Source organism: Heloderma suspectum, chromosome W, assembly GCF_057233095.1.
Source record: "Heloderma suspectum isolate Gila_16-S chromosome W, 16-S_ref, whole genome shotgun sequence".
NCBI classification, from domain to species: Eukaryota; Metazoa; Chordata; class Lepidosauria; order Squamata; family Helodermatidae; genus Heloderma; species Heloderma suspectum.
This window is the reverse complement of record NC_139475.1, coordinates 48,875,695-48,890,910: the sequence shown is the minus strand read 5'-3', so window position 1 is coordinate 48,890,910 and position 15,216 is coordinate 48,875,695. Positions and strand designations below refer to the sequence as shown.

Here is a 15,216-nt window from a genome sequence, read left to right as displayed (position 1 = left end):
CGTGGGAAGAGGCAGGCAGGCGGTGCGAGCCAAGGAGCACCACCGTGGTCCAGGCAGGAGGGAATGGGTGTGCGTTGGTTGCACAGCGTGAGAAATGGGCACATGCGGCAGGGCGGGGACACCTCGCCATCGGGGCGGTGGAGCAAAGGCCGACGCTGAATTGATGAGCGCGAGGGGCAGTAGGAAATAACTCTGGCGGAAGGGCGGGGGGTAGAGCAGAGGGAGCAGAAGCCCAGTTCTCAGCAGGATTCAGTTCTGCGAAGTGCGAAGAACCGCCAAGGTATCGTTGGCTAAGGAAGGAGCTTGGGCAGAGGGCACCGGGCCTCTGGAGCGTTGGCGCAGGAACATCCCAAGCTGCCCCGTCCTGAGCCAGACCCCCCGGGCCCGCCTCGCCCCACGCTTCCCACGCTGACTGGCCGCAGCGGCTCTCCGTGGTTTCCGGCAGGGCTTTTTCCCTGGAGACGCTGCAGGGGGTCGAACTGGGGGCCTTCCACAGGCAAAGCCGGGGCTCCCCCCGAGAGTCACCAGCGCAGACGTGAGGTCTGCGACCAGAAGCCCGAACCACAGAGCCAGGAGATGTGGGAAGGGGGAGGACTGAAGGGGGGGCGAGCAAAGCCAGGGGAGCGGCCTCCAGGCACCTCCGGCCTTGCCCCCTTCCCCTGTTGGAGGGCTGCTGGTGCGGCGGCCATCTCTCCGCTTCCAGGCCTCCTGGGGTTGGTGGGGGGGCAGTGCCTGCCCATGCCTGGCGTGGCCGGGTGCCCTGCACGCGGCGCCTCCCGCCGGCCCCCCGTAACCGCCTCTCCGTGTTGTTGCTTTCTAGCTTGGCAATGAGGAGCAGCAGCTCGCCTGGGCCACGCGGGAGAGCGCCAAGGCCGAGCAGGAGAGGCTGGCCCGACTGCGGAGACAGGAGCAGGAGGACCTGGAGCTGGCCATCGCACTCAGCAAGGCCGACATGCCGGCGCCCTGACGGCACGGGCGGCCCGCCACGACTCGGGGCCGCTTCTCGACGTCTGGGGCTGGCTCCCGTCCGTCCGTCCGTCCGTCGTTTCTGTGGCCTCAAGTAAGTCGACCTGCCGCAAAAGACTGGCTGGGGAGGAGCCAGCCCGCCGCAGGGCCCTCCCCGCACGCAGCGCTCCTCGTCAGGCTGGCGCTCTGGACTGAAGGAAGACGCCGCCTGGCCTCCCGTTGCCCAAAGGGAGCGGCCGCCGGGTCCCTCCCGGGCTTGAGCAAGACGTGTGATGTTCATAAAGCAACCCCTTTGCTTCCAGCCTGGCGTGACGCCTCTCTTTAATGTTCCGCCCCGGCCAGCGGGCCTGAGACCCCGCCCAGCAGCATCTCTTCCCGAAACATCTCTCGCTTAGCTTAAGAGAGGAGCCCCAGCCGCCCTGGGCTCTCGAGGCCGGGGTCTCGCGCCAGGCTGTAGGTTGGGGACGCGCCTGATGGAGTGCTCCCCCGTTCAGAGACGTGCCCCGCGCCTAGAAGGCTCGCCTCTCAGGGAGGAAGGGGTCGACCCACGCTTTCCTCCAGCGTGCCAGCGGGAGCCTGGGGCAGCTGGCCAGTCCTGCCTCGTTCAGCACAGCCCCGTGTGGAAGCCTCTGCCCCGCAGCCCGGATCCCCGTCCCTCCTCTCCCCTCCTTTCTAAAGCATTCTCTGATCACCCAGGAAATCTAACCGCTAACTGTATGCTTTGTGTCCTCAAAAGGGAGCGATCTCTTAACCAACGCCGATTCATATCGAAACCAGTTGAAACGGCGAACGTTGAAGTGCAGGGCAGGGCAGAGCAGGGCAGGGTGGCCGCGTGTGCACCTTGCTTGAAAAAGAAACCCCCAATAATCATGCTGCCTTTAGAAAAATGTGGCGGCATGAGCAGACATTTGCACCCCTGGCTTTGTCAGCGAGTCTGGAAGGCCACGGGCCGGGGTCAGTTCCTTTGGGAAATGAATTTGCCTGCCCTCCGTTCCCCTCCCCTTTGCCTTTCTTGGACTCTGTTCTCCGCCATTTTTAGCCTGGCCAGGTGGGGGGCTCCTGCTTGCCCGCAGTATGTGTGTCCAGCCATGCTCTAGCTGTGCGCTGCATCTGCACTCCCTCCCTGCTGGCACTGTGGGAGTGGGTGAGGCAGTTGGGGGATGAACTCATTTTGGGGGCTGTGGGTTTGCATTGCTGCTTGCTCCCCCCCCCCCCGTGCGCGCACACACACACTCTCTTTCAGCACAACAAGTTCCCATTCGCTCACTTGCGGCTTTATTGGGAAAGTGCCCCTGAAGCGGACGCCTCCGTCGGGCTGCGAGGATGTGCTTTGGGATCTGGCGTGGCCGCGATCTTCCCCTGCCAGGCGTGCGCAGCCCCCCGCCTCCCCGCTCCTCCAGCCCCGCTCCTCCAGCCCCGCCAGGGGGCTCTTGGCAGAGGGGGTGGGCGGTCCTCCCCAGAGCCGCTCCTCTTGACCCCGGGGCTGGCCTGGCTGGTGGGGGCGGTGGGCGAGCCGGGAGGTGCGCTGGCCATGCTGGCTCCCTCCCACAGGGCCTCCGGATGAGGCTCTGTGGCGCTCCCCGCCTGCGGCCGGCCAGCCACAGCCACCGTAGCCTGGGGGCCTCCACGCTCCCTGGCAAGCTGTCTCCCTCCCATGTGGGAGACGGGCCCCCTGCTCCTGCCTGGCTTCCTTCGGGGGTGGGGGGTGCCAGGGCCTCTCCGCTGCGGAGCCCCACATGTGCCCCAGAGGCCACCTCTCCCTGTCTCTTTCACCTCCTGGACGCCCCCCCCGAGAGCAGATGGAAATGCCCCCTCCTCTTCCTCCTCCAAGCGGGCTGGTCCGTTCTGCAGCCCGCCTGAATTGTGTCGGGATCGAGGAGGGGGGTCACAAAAAGATTGACAGCCGCCTTTCACAAGCACCTTTTAAAGGAAGGCCTGCATTTGGGGCACAAAAGAGCCGTATCGCAGCTTCCTGGTCCCAGATTTGGACCAGATTTCCTGGCACGGGGAAATTCTCCAGTTCAGAATGTGCCAGAACAGCCGGGGCGGGGGCTGTTCCGGCACATTCTGAACTGGAGAATTTCCCCGTGCCAGCGAGGCGAATTTGCATAGGGTTGTCTGCACAGGAAAAGTTTCGGGTTGTGTCGGGACATGTCCTGATGCCCTAGAGCAGGCCATGTTTGGGCCTGTAACTCCCATCATCCTCACCATTGCCTGGGCTGGCCAGACCTGAGCGCAAGGCTGAGACCTCGGGTGGGGCGCCAGTCGCCCACCTCTGTCCTGGGGAGACCTGCTGTGCTCGAGGGGGAAATCGGGGCCCTTCTCATGACTCGCCTGTGATCTTGCGTCTTCCTGGGATCCCCGGGAAGCGTCGAAGGTAAGAGCACGGGCTTCCCCTTGCCTCGCTTAAATTTGAGAAAAAGCAAAGGTGCTGAGAACGGCCGGCATCCTAATTCCAATCACGCGAAGAATTGTGCAGGCCGTTGGGGCAGCTTCAGTCTCGCCGCCACTGTGCATCCCACGCCACACGGAGGCACGTGTGTCTTCCAGGGACGTTGCGGCGCCGAAAGTGCCGCGCTTGCCAAGTGGCATGTCTGCGTTGTTTTTGCTGACGAACGCATGGAACGACGCATTTCCCACTGAGAAGTAGAGTCCTGGGAATGTGCCCCCCCCCCCCATTGTGCTTTGGACCATGCTGCCAGAAACCTTTGAGGGGCAGGCCTTCCCTTCGGGGCTGCTCTCCCCCGCATCGAGGATTGTCCCCGGAGCTCCTCGCCGGAAGCGTCTCAGCACAAAGGCCCCGCTGCCCCCCAGATGCCCTTCCGCCCACCTTGGTTTGCTTGGGTGTCGGTTTGCTGGCTTTGGGGGAGCCGGAGAGGAGCGTTCTGCCTTCTGCAGGGAAGTCGACGATCCAACACCCCGCTGGGGTCTGACACAGCCCCTCTTCTAGGAGCCGGGCTGGCTGCCGCTGGCTGGTCCCTGAGCCCTTCCTACATCTGGAGGGACACCGGGCAGCACCTTGGAAAAGCCCCGCCCCGGGGGGGGGCTTGGAGCAGCCTCTCGGCGCCCTTGCTGCCCCCACCTCGCGGCACGTCTGCACACGCCCTGTTCTGGCTCCCGGCACAGGACCCTTCATGGCAGCTTGGGCAGTGGATGTCGCTGCTTTGGAGCGGCTGCAAGATGCCACGGACATCCTTCCTGGCGTGGTGCTTCGCCATTCCGTTGTGGATGCGGCAGGGCTGCTTGCCGCTGTCCAGGCCAGAGCCCCCACCCCGCAACACGCTTCTGCCTTGTGGGCCGAGCGGGCTCTCCCCTTGTGCCTCGACTTCTTGGTGCCCCGCCAGACGCCCCCCGCCCTGGCTGCCGCCACCGGCTTTGCTGACAGCCGCGGCGCAGTCCTCTGTGACACTTGTGCGCGTGCCCATGTGGCTTTTGGTTGGGGACGCGCGCAGACCCCCCTCCCCCCGGCGCTGGAGGCTCCCTCAGAACGGCCCCCCGCAGCCTTTGCTCCCTCGGAATGGCCCCCGCCCCTGCCCGCCTCCCGTCCCGAGGACCTCTTTCCTCCCCCCCGACTGTGGAGGCACAGCTCTCCTTTGGGCCGGAAGGGGGTGGGGGGGGCGGCATCTTTTATTCGCTCTGAATGAGCCCCGAGCCAGCAGCGGGGTTGCCTTGGAACATCTTCGGCGTCCCCTCGGTTCGGGGACTGCCCCGGGCAGGTTGCCGGCGGTGGGGGCCGTGTTCTCTTCCCTCGCTTCAGTTTCTGCCCTCCTTCTGCGTCAAAGGGGACATGCGGACAGAGGACAACCGCTCTGGCCCGGTCTCCGGCCAGGTGCCACGGTGTCCCGGGGATCAGCTCTGCACACCCAAGGTTTTTGCGTTTCCCCAAAGCAGCTCTTTGCGTTTGAAATCAGGGAATCCGACGGTTGGAAGGGATCCCTGGAGAGAATCTAGCCCAGCCCCCTGCTCAGCGCAGGCTGGAAGGGGTTTGCACCAGCGGAGGCTGGTGACCCCCAATGTGCGTCTGGTGGGAAAGGGGGGCGGGGGGGAGTCACAGAGGCCGACTGATGTATAGCCAAATATGTACAGTACTCTATCCATATCCATATATATATATATATATATATATCCTTGAAAGAATCACATAACAAAATTGTGGGATGGGGAGAAGGTGGGGCTGTTGAATTGTCACCCATGCTCTGTGTTTATTGTTCACCATGAGAGAAATGTGATCGTTTAATATAATAAATGGGGGGGGGGGGAAAGTTTCTTATTCTGGAGCGCTCGAGACTCTGGGACAGCTGCCTTTCTGTAGTCGGACCAGTGTGCATTTCTGTCTGCGCCTGTTTGTTTCCCCTGCTGCTTGGCCACAGAGAGGTGCACGCGCTCCCCCCGCCCCTTCCCATGCGCAGTCGTCTCTTGCTGGGCATCCCCTTCCAGGCCACTGGTCCAGGAGGCCTTTCCAACTGGGGCCCGCCTTTGGACCGCGACAGAGGTGTTCTCGCCGTCCCGTTGCTCGACTCGCACAACGGGCTGAAAGTCTTGGGAGTGTCGTTCAGCGGTTAGAGCCCCTGGCAGCTTCTCCAGCTACAAAAGCTGGCCGGGACGAGGGACACCCTTCTTTGCCATGGACCCCAGAGAGCCAACGGACGAGCACATGGCCTCGCGGCAAACTCCTTCGGGCCCGTTGGGGCTGCGGGGGCTGATCCCTCTGGGCAGGAGGGGCAGAGTCGGGGGGTCCCTGCGGGGGGGGGAGGTTTGGCGCTTTTCAGCTCGAGGGAGGGACTCCTCCCCATCAAGCGGGCATCCTGAAAGGAGGGATGTTCTGCAGGGAGAAAACCACCCCGGGTTGCCCTTGGGTCATTACACCACCACGTTTGCCCCCATCCTGCTTCTGATGAACGTGGGCCGTGTGGCTGGGGAAAAAAGAGGAAATAGCTGAAACAAGTGCTGCAATCGGAGCGATCGCCTTGGCGTATTCCGCGCTCTCTTTCTGGGACAAGGTTGTGCAATGGTTTCTGCTGAATGTGGCCTCCCTGCAGCGCGGGCGCCTGACCCCGACCCAGGCAAACTCTTCTGCCGACAGCCGGATCGTCTGCGTGGCCGCAGGAGGGACCACGTGCTGTTCCGCCACCTTCAAGAAATGGCGCCGTTTCGCTCTCCACGGCTGAGTAGTTATTTCTGCAACGGCTTTAAATAGCGTCCCGGCGTTTTCTGCCAGTGTGCAATTGCGACGCTAATTTTGGTGGTGCTGCGTACAATAGCCGGCCCCTCTATGCAAATGTTCAACCTGTTTTCCTTTTCTGTGCCTGTCAGTTAACCATGGCAGGGCTGGGGGAGTTACTTGATGAGATCATGGTAGCTGAGAGATGTTGTGGTTGTGGCGGAGAGCCGAACGGCCATGTCAAGTCGGCTGTGAAGAAGGCAGATCTCGTGCCCGGGTGAGAGAAGGGGCTGGAAATTGAGCTGCCGGGAGCACGCACAGCCATGGTGCAACCCCTTGCAAGGCTGTATACAGTTGCGGTCACTGCACGGCCACAGGGATATTGTAGAGATGGGGAAGGGGCGGAAGACGACGGGGCTGGAGCATCTCCCGGGGGGGCAAAGCGTTGTAGCACGTGGGGCTTTTTTGTTTACAGGAAAGGGGGGTGCTTTAAATGGGGGCAGAGACATTCCTGGACGGCAAGGCAACTCTCGGGGGACGAGCCGTGATGCCTGCTAGTGCCCTTGAACGTGCAGCTGAGAGACGACGGCAGGGAAGGGCCCCGGCTGCCCTGATGTGCCCTGCCTGAGCATGGTGAGCAACCGGAGTCATAGAATAGTAAGGTTGGAAGGGGCCAAAAGGCCATCCAGTCCAACCCCCTGCTCAGTGCAGGAATCCAGATCAGAGCATCCCTGACAGGTGGCTGGCCAGCCTCACCTCGCATGCCTCCAGTGTGGGAGAGCCCCCCACCTCCCCCGGTCATGGGTCCCATTGTCCTATTGCTCTAACGATCAGGACATTTTTCCTGATGTTCAGCTGGAATCTGGCTTCCTGGAACTTGAGCCCATTATTCCGTGTCCTGTGCTCTGGGAGGATCCAGAAGAGATCCTGGCCTTCCTCTCTGTGACAACCCTTCAAGTACCCAGAGCGCTATCCTATCTCCCCTCAGCCTTCTCTTCTCAAGCCTAAACATGCCCAGTTCCTTCAGTCTCTCCTCACAGGGCTTTGTTTCCAGTCCCCTGATCACCTTCATTGCCCTCCTCTGAACCCTCTCCAGCTTGCCTGCATCATCCTTAAAATGTGGTGCCCAGAACTGGACCCAGTACTCCAGATGAGGCCCAACCAGTGCTGTGTAGAAGGGAACTAGGACTTCCCGGGATTCGGAAGCTGTGCTTCTATTAATGCAGCCCCAAATAGCATTTGCCTTTTTTGCAGCCACATCACATTGCGGGCTCATCTTCAGCTTGCGATCAACAACCATGCCAAGATCCTTCTCGCCTGTAGTGTTGTTGAGCCACAGATCCCCCATCTTGTAACTGTGCATTTGGGTTCTTTTTCCTAGGCGCAGAACTTGGCATTGATCCTTATTCAATGCCATTCTGTTGTTTTCTGCCCAGTGCTCCAGTATATCGAGATCACTTTGAATTCTGTTTCTGTCTTCCAAAGCATTAGCTCTCCCGCCCAATTCTGTGTCATCTGCAAATCGGATCAGCATTCCCTGCCCCCTCCCCTCAACCTAGCCCAGAAGCTGGGCTCAGTCGAGCGGCTTCTGTGCTCTGGCTCTGCAAAGTATAACCACATGTCCTACCTCGAGCTCAAGTAAGAAATGCACCTTGCGCACCTGCTGGGGGTCCTTCGCACACAGTAGCCCCTTGCCCCAGGCAACAAACAACACCAGCGAGAAGCACCCTCCCCCACCCCATTAGTTTGGGTCGTGGGTTATTCTGTTTTTGCCACCACACTCTCCCCATTTGTTTTTGCAAATGGTGCATAGAATAGTAGGGTTGGAAGGGGCCATCAAGTCCAAGCCCCTGCTCAGTGCAGGAAAATTTTCAGGAAAAGATGACGGGGATGGAACAGAGGCTTAGAAAATTCTGTATAATGTGGAGCACATCCCAAAAAGGACACACCGGTGCTGGAAAAGCTGCAGAAAGTTACTGGCTGGGAGCGCCTGCCCTTCTTGGGCTTTTCAGTTTAGAAAATCATAGAACAGTAGGGTTGGAAAGGGCGATCAAGTCCAAGCCCCTGCTCAGTGCAGGAAAATCTTCAGAAAAAGATGACGGACGGAACAGAGGCTTAGAAAATTCTGTATAATGTGGAGAGAGCAGGTAAAAAGAGATTTCTTCCCCCCGCAATATTGAAACTGGCGCGGCGGCGTTCCTGCTCTTGAAATGATTGGTCTAATCAAAAGGCAGCCCTGGAAGCCTTGGAGGTAAGCGGCTAAAATGCTGTTTTAATGTTTCAATACGATGTTGTTTAATTTATATTTTCACTTTCGTATATTTTCGTCTGTTTTAATTTGGTAAGCCACCTTGTGTTTCACCAAAGGCGGAGAATAAATACAATGATGATGATGATGGAATTAAACTGGGCAAGTATAGATATGAAGATGATGATGATGAAATTAAACTGGGCGACTTACTCTGCTTCGAAGCCTCCCCCCCCCCCCGCAAAGCTTATCCAGCCACTAAACTAAGAACAACTACAATGAAAGACTGTGATCCTGCCTTAAAACCCGACTCCATAATTACTGAAATGCAGTGTTTGCATTGCATAGTAAAAAGAAAAAACACCCCACCAAAACAGGCTGGCCGCCGGCACAGCTCTCCCCACATCTGGAAGAGATTTCAGGCCGCTACCAAAATAGCCATCCGCTAAACTAAAGATGAGACTCAAATTATAGTCTTGGAGGCTTTGGAACGAAAGTGCCGCTTTTGCCTGCGGAACTCGCCGCTCACGGGCTGTGCCGTTCGAGGCGCGTTGAGACCTCGAGCGAGCCCCTGGGGGAAACGCAAAGGGTTCCTCGAGGAAAGGAGACGTGGCTCAGCTCAAAACTGCTTTATTTTGGAAAAGCCTGGAATATTTCTAGAAACGTTTTATTTTTTTTAAAAAGAGGAACGGGCACGAAAACGCCCGTTCCGTCTACAGAGTCTGATGCTGCGGTGTAAAAACTATTCACAATATATACAGGTTTAGAAAAGTGAAGTTTCTTTACAAGACCTTGAGCCCCGTAGTAGTTCTAGTGTAGGTCAAGGCAGCGGCGAGACCCTGGCACCCGCTCTGGCCTCTGTCAGAAACTCAGGGGGCTGTGGGGCCCCTCACCGGACCCTCCAAGGAAAACCCCCGGCGCTCCTGTGCTGGGCCGCCGCAGTCAGCTCCGCTCCGCGCCCTCGCTCGGCTCGGCATCCCGGAGAGGAGCCCCGTCCTCTGGGGCAGAGGGGGTGGCCCCTGCTAGCCTGTGCGGGCAGCGCTCATCCTCCACCGCTCCCCTGCGCGGACAGAGTCATTCGTCGTAGCACCAGCTACAAGATCCCCAAAGCGTGCGGCCGGCTACAGGTGCCTCTTCATGTGCAGGGCCAGGTGGTCGGAGCGGGAGAAGGCCCGGTCGCACAGGTGGCACTGGAACGGCCGGTGCCCCGTGTGCTTGCGGTAGTGGCGTGTCAGTTCGTCGGAGCGGGCGAACTTCCAGCCGCAGCCGTCCCAGTTGCAGTGGTAGGGCTTCTCGCCTAGCAGAGAAAACGGTGTGGGCCTGGGTTGGGCGGGGAGCCGCTGCTAGCGCCCCGGGCCCCCGCCCCCCCGCGGGGATGCCCTGAGCAGCGCCACTGCGTGGCCTGCTGCCCTCCCGCAGAGGGGGCTCCGGGGAACAGCCCCACGCCGCCGGTGCAGGCTAGACAACCTCTTGGCTTGCGCCCAGCTTTGGAGCTGCCGGCCCGGCTGCACAAGACGGTGCACAGCTGGACAGCTGCGCGCTGAGCGGCGGAGGAGCCCCTGGCAGCGCACCTGCCCCACAGCCCTTACCGGTGTGGGTCCGCAGGTGCGCCTTGAGGTGGGAGCTCTTGGTGTAGGTCTTGCCGCAGCCAGCGTGGGTGCAGGCATGGGAGGCGGTGCGCTTGCGGGGCCAGGAGCGGCGGCCTCGCTTGGGCTTGGCCTCCAGCAGCTCCCGGGGCGAGGCGGGCGGCGTGAGCAGGCCGGCCGGGCCGGGGCCGGGGAGGCCCTCCTCGAAGAGGCCGAAGCTGGGGCCCGGCAGGCAGTGCAGCGGGCCGGTGTAGGCCGGGCAGTAGCCGTGCCGCAGTGGCGCCAGCAGCTCGTCGGGGCTCAGCGGCGGGGACTCCGGGCCGGGCGGCCCGCCCAGCATGCAGGGCGCGGGGCGGCCCTCCCGCTTGACCCGGGCGCAGGGTGGGGGGCCGTAGCAGCCGGGCTCCGGCTTGCCGCTCCCCGCCAGAGGCGGCCCGCCGAAACCGCCGGGGGCCACGAGGAAGCGGCCCTGCACGCCCGGCAGCAGCCTGCCCTCGCCACCGCCCTCGCCCAGCGCGGGCGGGCCGTAGGGCAGGGGGCCGTAGCCGGCGGGGCCCGGCGCGTAGCAGCCGCCGGGGGGCTCCGCGCAGTCGCCGCCGCCCATGGCCAGGATGAGCTCCAGCACGCTGTTGAGGTCGTCGTCCTCGGCGGCGGGCTCCGGGGGCCCGGCGGGCAGGCCGGCCTGGAGGCCGCAGGGCCAGCGCTGCGGGGAGAGGGCCGTCAGTTGCGCCGGCCGCGGGCCCGCGGCGCGGCGCCCCGCCGCCCTCTGAGCGCGTGCAGAGGGCGCCCCCCCCGCGGCGCACTCACGTGGGGCGCGGCGTCCCGGCAGAAGGCGGCGAACGACGGCAGGCTGGGCGGCGGCGGCGGCGCGGCAAGCAGCTCCATGCGGGCGGTGCGCGGCCGGGCCGCGGGGCCGCCTTTTAAGCGCGCCGGGCCGCGCGCCGGCCAATGGCGGCGGCGCAGGAAGCGCGTCCCGCGGGCGGGAGGGGCGGCGGGGCGCGCGCGCCGGGGAGGGGCGGCCGGCCGGGGCTGCGCCGCCGGCCGGCCTAAATTTAGCCCCGCTATAAAAGCGCGGCGGCGGTCAGAGGCGCGGGGAAGGGCCGCCGCGCGGCTGCTTGCGCCGCCGGCGGCCCCGGCCCTCTGCACATGCTCGGCGGCGCCCTCGCCGCGGCCGTCCCGCGCGCAGGGTGGCGTCCCCCCCGGGCCCGTAGGTGGAGCCGCCCTGAAGACCCCTCGCGCAACGGCTGCGGGGCGGGCCCTTGCGGCCCCGCGGGCGCCGCCTCTGAGCGTGTGCAGAGCGCCCTTCCCGGCGGTTGTTTCCCGGCACACAGAGAGACGGGACAGAGCGGGGCCGCCCACCCGGCCGGCGGCGGGGTCCAGGAGCGCTGCCTCTCTCGCCGAGGGCCGCGCCGGGCTGGCCGGGGAGCCCCGGGCGCCGGCGGGCCGATCCGCGGCTCGGCCCGGTCTATCTCGCAGGGGCGCTGTGCGGCTGGCGCAGCGGGGCGGCGGCTCCCGCGCCGCGCTCGGCCCCTCGGGGGACAAGGCGGGGCAGAAGCGCAGCGGCGGGGTCCCCGAGCGCGTCCCCGGCGCACGCCTGGCAACGGGACTCCGGGTCACGAAAGCCCCGCCGCCGCAACGAAGATGCGGGTCTTTGAGGGCGCCCGCGCAGCCCCCGGCCTCGGCCCGAGGCGGCGCCCCCTCGACGCTGGCGGCCCCGGGGCGACGCGCGGAGGATGCTCGGGGCTGCCCGCCGGCTACCTTCGGTCGGGGCCGCCTGGCGACCCCCGCGCGCGGAGCCTTCGGGACCCGCGCCAACCAAGCCGGGGCCGAGGGCCGAATGGGCCGGCCGAGCACGTCGGCTCTCCTGGCCGGGTCATCAGGGACGAAGCGAGGAGTCACCCAAGGCGGGAGGCTGCTTTGACTGGGAGGCCAGCATTGAGCACGGGGTTGAACTAGATGGTCTTATGGGGCCCTTCCGACTCTGCCATTCTGGGATTCTACAGGCATGCTCTGACTGGGAGCCCTGAATTGCGCGTGGGGTTGGACTAGATGGTCTTACGGGTCCCTCCCAACGATTCTACAGGGACGCTCTGACTTGGACTCCTGCATTGAGCAGGGGGTTGGACTAGATGGTCTTATAGGCCCTTTCCAACCCTGCCATTCTGGGATTCTACAGGGATGCTCTGACTTGGAGCCCTGAATTGTGCATGAGGTTGGACTAGATGGTCTTACGGGCCCCTTCCCACAATTCTATAGGGACGCTCTGACTTGGAGTCCTGCATTGAGCAGGTGGTTGGACTAGATGGTCTTGCTGGCCCCTTCCAACCCTGCCATTCTGTGATTCTACAGGGATGCTCTGACTGGGAGCCCTGAATTGCGCATGGGGTTGGACTAGATGGTCTTAGGGGTCCCTTCCAATGAAGGAGAACAGACAGGCCTTGCCCTTGCCCGACCGCCTGAGTAGGTCCTCTCCATTCCACCTTCAGAACAGCCCTGAGAAGTAGGTCGGGTGGAGAGTCAGGGATTGGCCCGAAGTCACCCAGTGAGCCACCCGGCCGAGCGGGGACCAGAACCTGGATCTCCCGCACCCCAGCCCAACACTCCAAGCACTGCGCTGTGCTGCCCCTCTCATCTCCTGGCAACGGTGGTGTGTCGGGCTGCGGGGGCCCTCGCCTCCTTGAATCGGGGCGGGGGGCCACAGTCTGGATGGCGGGTGCTCTCACAAAATGGCTGCCATGGCGGGTGTGGACACTCGTTTCTCGGAAGGCCAACGAGCGAAACGCCGCTTGCCCAAGAACCAGCGCCCACGGCAGAGGGTTTGAGCGCCAAAGCAGACAACTCCTTGGAGCCCAAATAAGATGGCGCTGGAGGGCAGCCCTTCGCTTCGCGGCATGCCGGCCTCGCAGGTAAACGTGGTGTTCCCGTGCTGAAAATCTTGCGGCCTAAGAACAGCAAAGCTGGGGGGCTGGCGAGGTGTCCTCCTGGTAGCCGCGGGCCACAGTCCTCTGCCAGCACACCCGAGGCATTCCGCCGGTGGCCCGCCTCGCCTTCTGCTCCCCGGGGGGGCTTCCACCCGTGGCCCCAGGAGGCTGATCCTGCTGCAGTTGAAGCCAGGATCAGCCTCCTGGAACGGCCTCCCCAGAAACAATATTCTGTCGTTTCTCAGTTCTGAGAGCGCTCTGCACATGCACAGAGCCACCCACTTTCATATGGTTTTGTTTGGGCCCCGGAATCCACTCTGTGAAGCCATACGAAAGTGGGTGGCTCTGTGCACGTGCAGAGCGCTCTCAGAACTGAGAAACGACAGAATATCGTTTCTGGGGAGGCCGTTCCAGGCCATTCTCCCAACATCTGGGGAGACGGAGAATGGCCTGGAGCCCCGAGCGCCCTCCTTGCTGGAAGGCGGGTGTTGCCCAGCTAGGAGGAGCCAGCTGGGGGCCGCAGAGCGCTGCCCGCCCGGGCTCGTGCCAGGGGGAAGCGGGCCAGGGGCGGAGGCAGCCGCCACATTCCCCGGCGGGGTTTGTGGGGTGTGAATCAGAAGCTGGCTTGGCCGTGGGGCTGCAGCCCCACAAGGCCGTGGCATCACGCGCACACACACTTCTCTTTCCCCTCCTTCAGAACCACGTCTCGGGGTCTCTCATTCCTTTGTGGACCGGCTCACCCGTCTGTCAGCCTGCAATAGTCTCGGAGCAGCTGACAACTAAGAAGGCCCAGCCAGACCATTCGACGCCAACCCAACGGGGCGTTCTGCAACGGGTCAGACTAACTATCCTCTAGCTGCCCTCCCTCCCGCAGGAGCCCACAACCCTCCAGATGGGCGGCTGTGCATCGTCCCTTTGTGCCGTCGGCCATGTCTCGGGCTGCTGCAGATCGCAGCCCGGGCCAACGCAGCGCCATCAGGTGGGCCTCTTGGAGGGGGGGATGTTGCACTCTGTAAATGCTCAGAGGCCCCCTGCAGCAGTGACCGCCAGCCCGGTTTTAACCATACCCTGGGCTGGAAGCGATCCCCAGGCCGAATGCCTTTGGGCCTGAGGGGGCCAGGCTCGGCCCGGAGGCAGCCCCCATCTCTTTGGGCCGGGTGCTGCGGAGATGGGGAAAAGCCCCCCCTGGGGGGGGCAAGTCCAGTTCTGTGGGGTCCCTCCCACAGCCCCGGCACCCCCCAGCCTGGCAGATGAACAGAGGGCTGCGCCCCCTCACTGCCTGGCCCGCTGGCATGGCCCCCCCCCCCGCCGCCAACCCCCCCATCCGCTGCTCTTAGCGGGAGGACACCTGAGACCATCCGAACAGTCCTCCGAGGTGTGACCTGGGCCCCCTGCGCCTGTGTTTCTCTCCAGGGGGACAAGACCCACCAGAGAGGCTGGGGGGGGGGCGTGAGTTCTCTGCTGGGGAGGGGGCCGAGCGGTGTGGGAAATGGCAGCTTGGGGAACGACGGCCGGTCCGAGGGGGCCTTGGGCCGCTGAGCAGAACCGGCGGAGTGGGTGGGCCGGGTGTCTGCAGGGGGACGGAGGCCTGGCCTTCCCGGCCAGCACCCGCATGGTGGCGGCCAGGCCTGGAGCGAGTGCGGCGCAGCCAGCCCAGAGGCAGCCGTGCCGCGAGTGCGAGAGAGCGGGGGGATCCTCTGCGGCCTTTATATACCCGAGTTATTTTTAACCGCGGCCACTCCTGCTGATGGCAGCGTTTCCTCTCCCAGGCGTGCAGGAAGCCCCGCTTGGCGCCGCTTCCTGCTCGCACGCGGGCCTGGCGCACAGGAGCTGGAGCACAACAACACGGGGAGAATCTGGCGCCTTCTCCAGCCCTGACAGAAAGCCTTTGAACGCCTCCCAGGCTTCTTGAGGGGGCCGCCGGGCCAACAGGCGCTTCTTTGCTGCAGCACAGGCAGCTTTGGGCCACTGTGGCAGAAGGCCGCGGTCACGTGCAAGGGGAGGCGAGGGCCTGGGGGCCTCGCCGACGGGCCCTTTGGAAATGGCCGCCTTTCTCGCCCCTTCGGCTGCGCTTCTCCTCTCGTCGCCAGAATGTGCCGTGTTCGGAGTGCCTTGAGCACAGTGGGGTCCATGTACCCACCCTGCAAAGGAGGCCAGTGGCATCAGCCCCCATCCCTCTTCAACCGGGGACAGCCCCTGTTTTGAGGTCCGACATCAATCGCTGCCCGGGGTCTTCCCTGGTGGGGGGGGGGGACTGCCTTGCTCACATTTTCTGCGTGCACGTGGCTCGTAGAATCATAGAACCGTGGAACTGTGGGGTTGGAAGGGGCCTGC

At 63.5% G+C, this 15,216-nt stretch overlaps 3 protein-coding genes across 8 annotated transcripts in view; 2 read left to right on the top strand and 1 right to left on the bottom strand.

Moving 5' to 3' along the window:
- LOC146334010 (epidermal growth factor receptor substrate 15-like 1) overlaps nucleotides 1-2,161 on the top strand; it is a 50,828-nt gene extending 48,667 nt beyond the window's left edge. For 4 of the 6 annotated variants that reach the window (XR_014786431.1, XM_084825237.1, XM_084825236.1 and 1 more), the window contains one exon: nucleotides 821-2,160. Coding sequence is in view for 5 of the 6 variants with exons in the window: in XM_084825237.1 (XP_084681363.1) it covers nucleotides 821-967 (147 nt within the window). In the remaining variant the exon portion in view is untranslated. Of the gene's footprint in view, nucleotides 1-820 lie in introns of all 6 variants that reach the window. The other 2 variants (XM_084825239.1, XM_084825235.1) reach the window with 1 other exon arrangement.
- A 6,808-nt stretch (nucleotides 2,162-8,969) lies between these two features.
- Nucleotides 8,970-10,924, bottom strand: LOC146334009 (Krueppel-like factor 2). Its single transcript, XM_084825267.1, has 3 exons — nucleotides 10,769-10,924; nucleotides 9,965-10,664; nucleotides 8,970-9,672 (listed from the first exon to the last, which is right to left on the bottom strand). Exons 1-3 carry the CDS (start codon nucleotides 10,844-10,846, stop codon nucleotides 9,497-9,499), a joined length of 954 nt encoding a protein of 317 aa, XP_084681393.1. The 5' UTR covers nucleotides 10,847-10,924; the 3' UTR covers nucleotides 8,970-9,496.
- LOC146334008 (uncharacterized) lies at nucleotides 10,845-14,276 on the top strand. Its single transcript, XM_084824897.1, has 2 exons — nucleotides 10,845-12,867; nucleotides 13,580-14,276. Exon 1 carries the CDS (start codon nucleotides 10,845-10,847, stop codon nucleotides 11,880-11,882), a length of 1,038 nt encoding a protein of 345 aa, XP_084681023.1. The 3' UTR covers nucleotides 11,883-12,867; nucleotides 13,580-14,276.
- The last annotated feature ends 940 nt before the right edge of the window (nucleotides 14,277-15,216 follow it).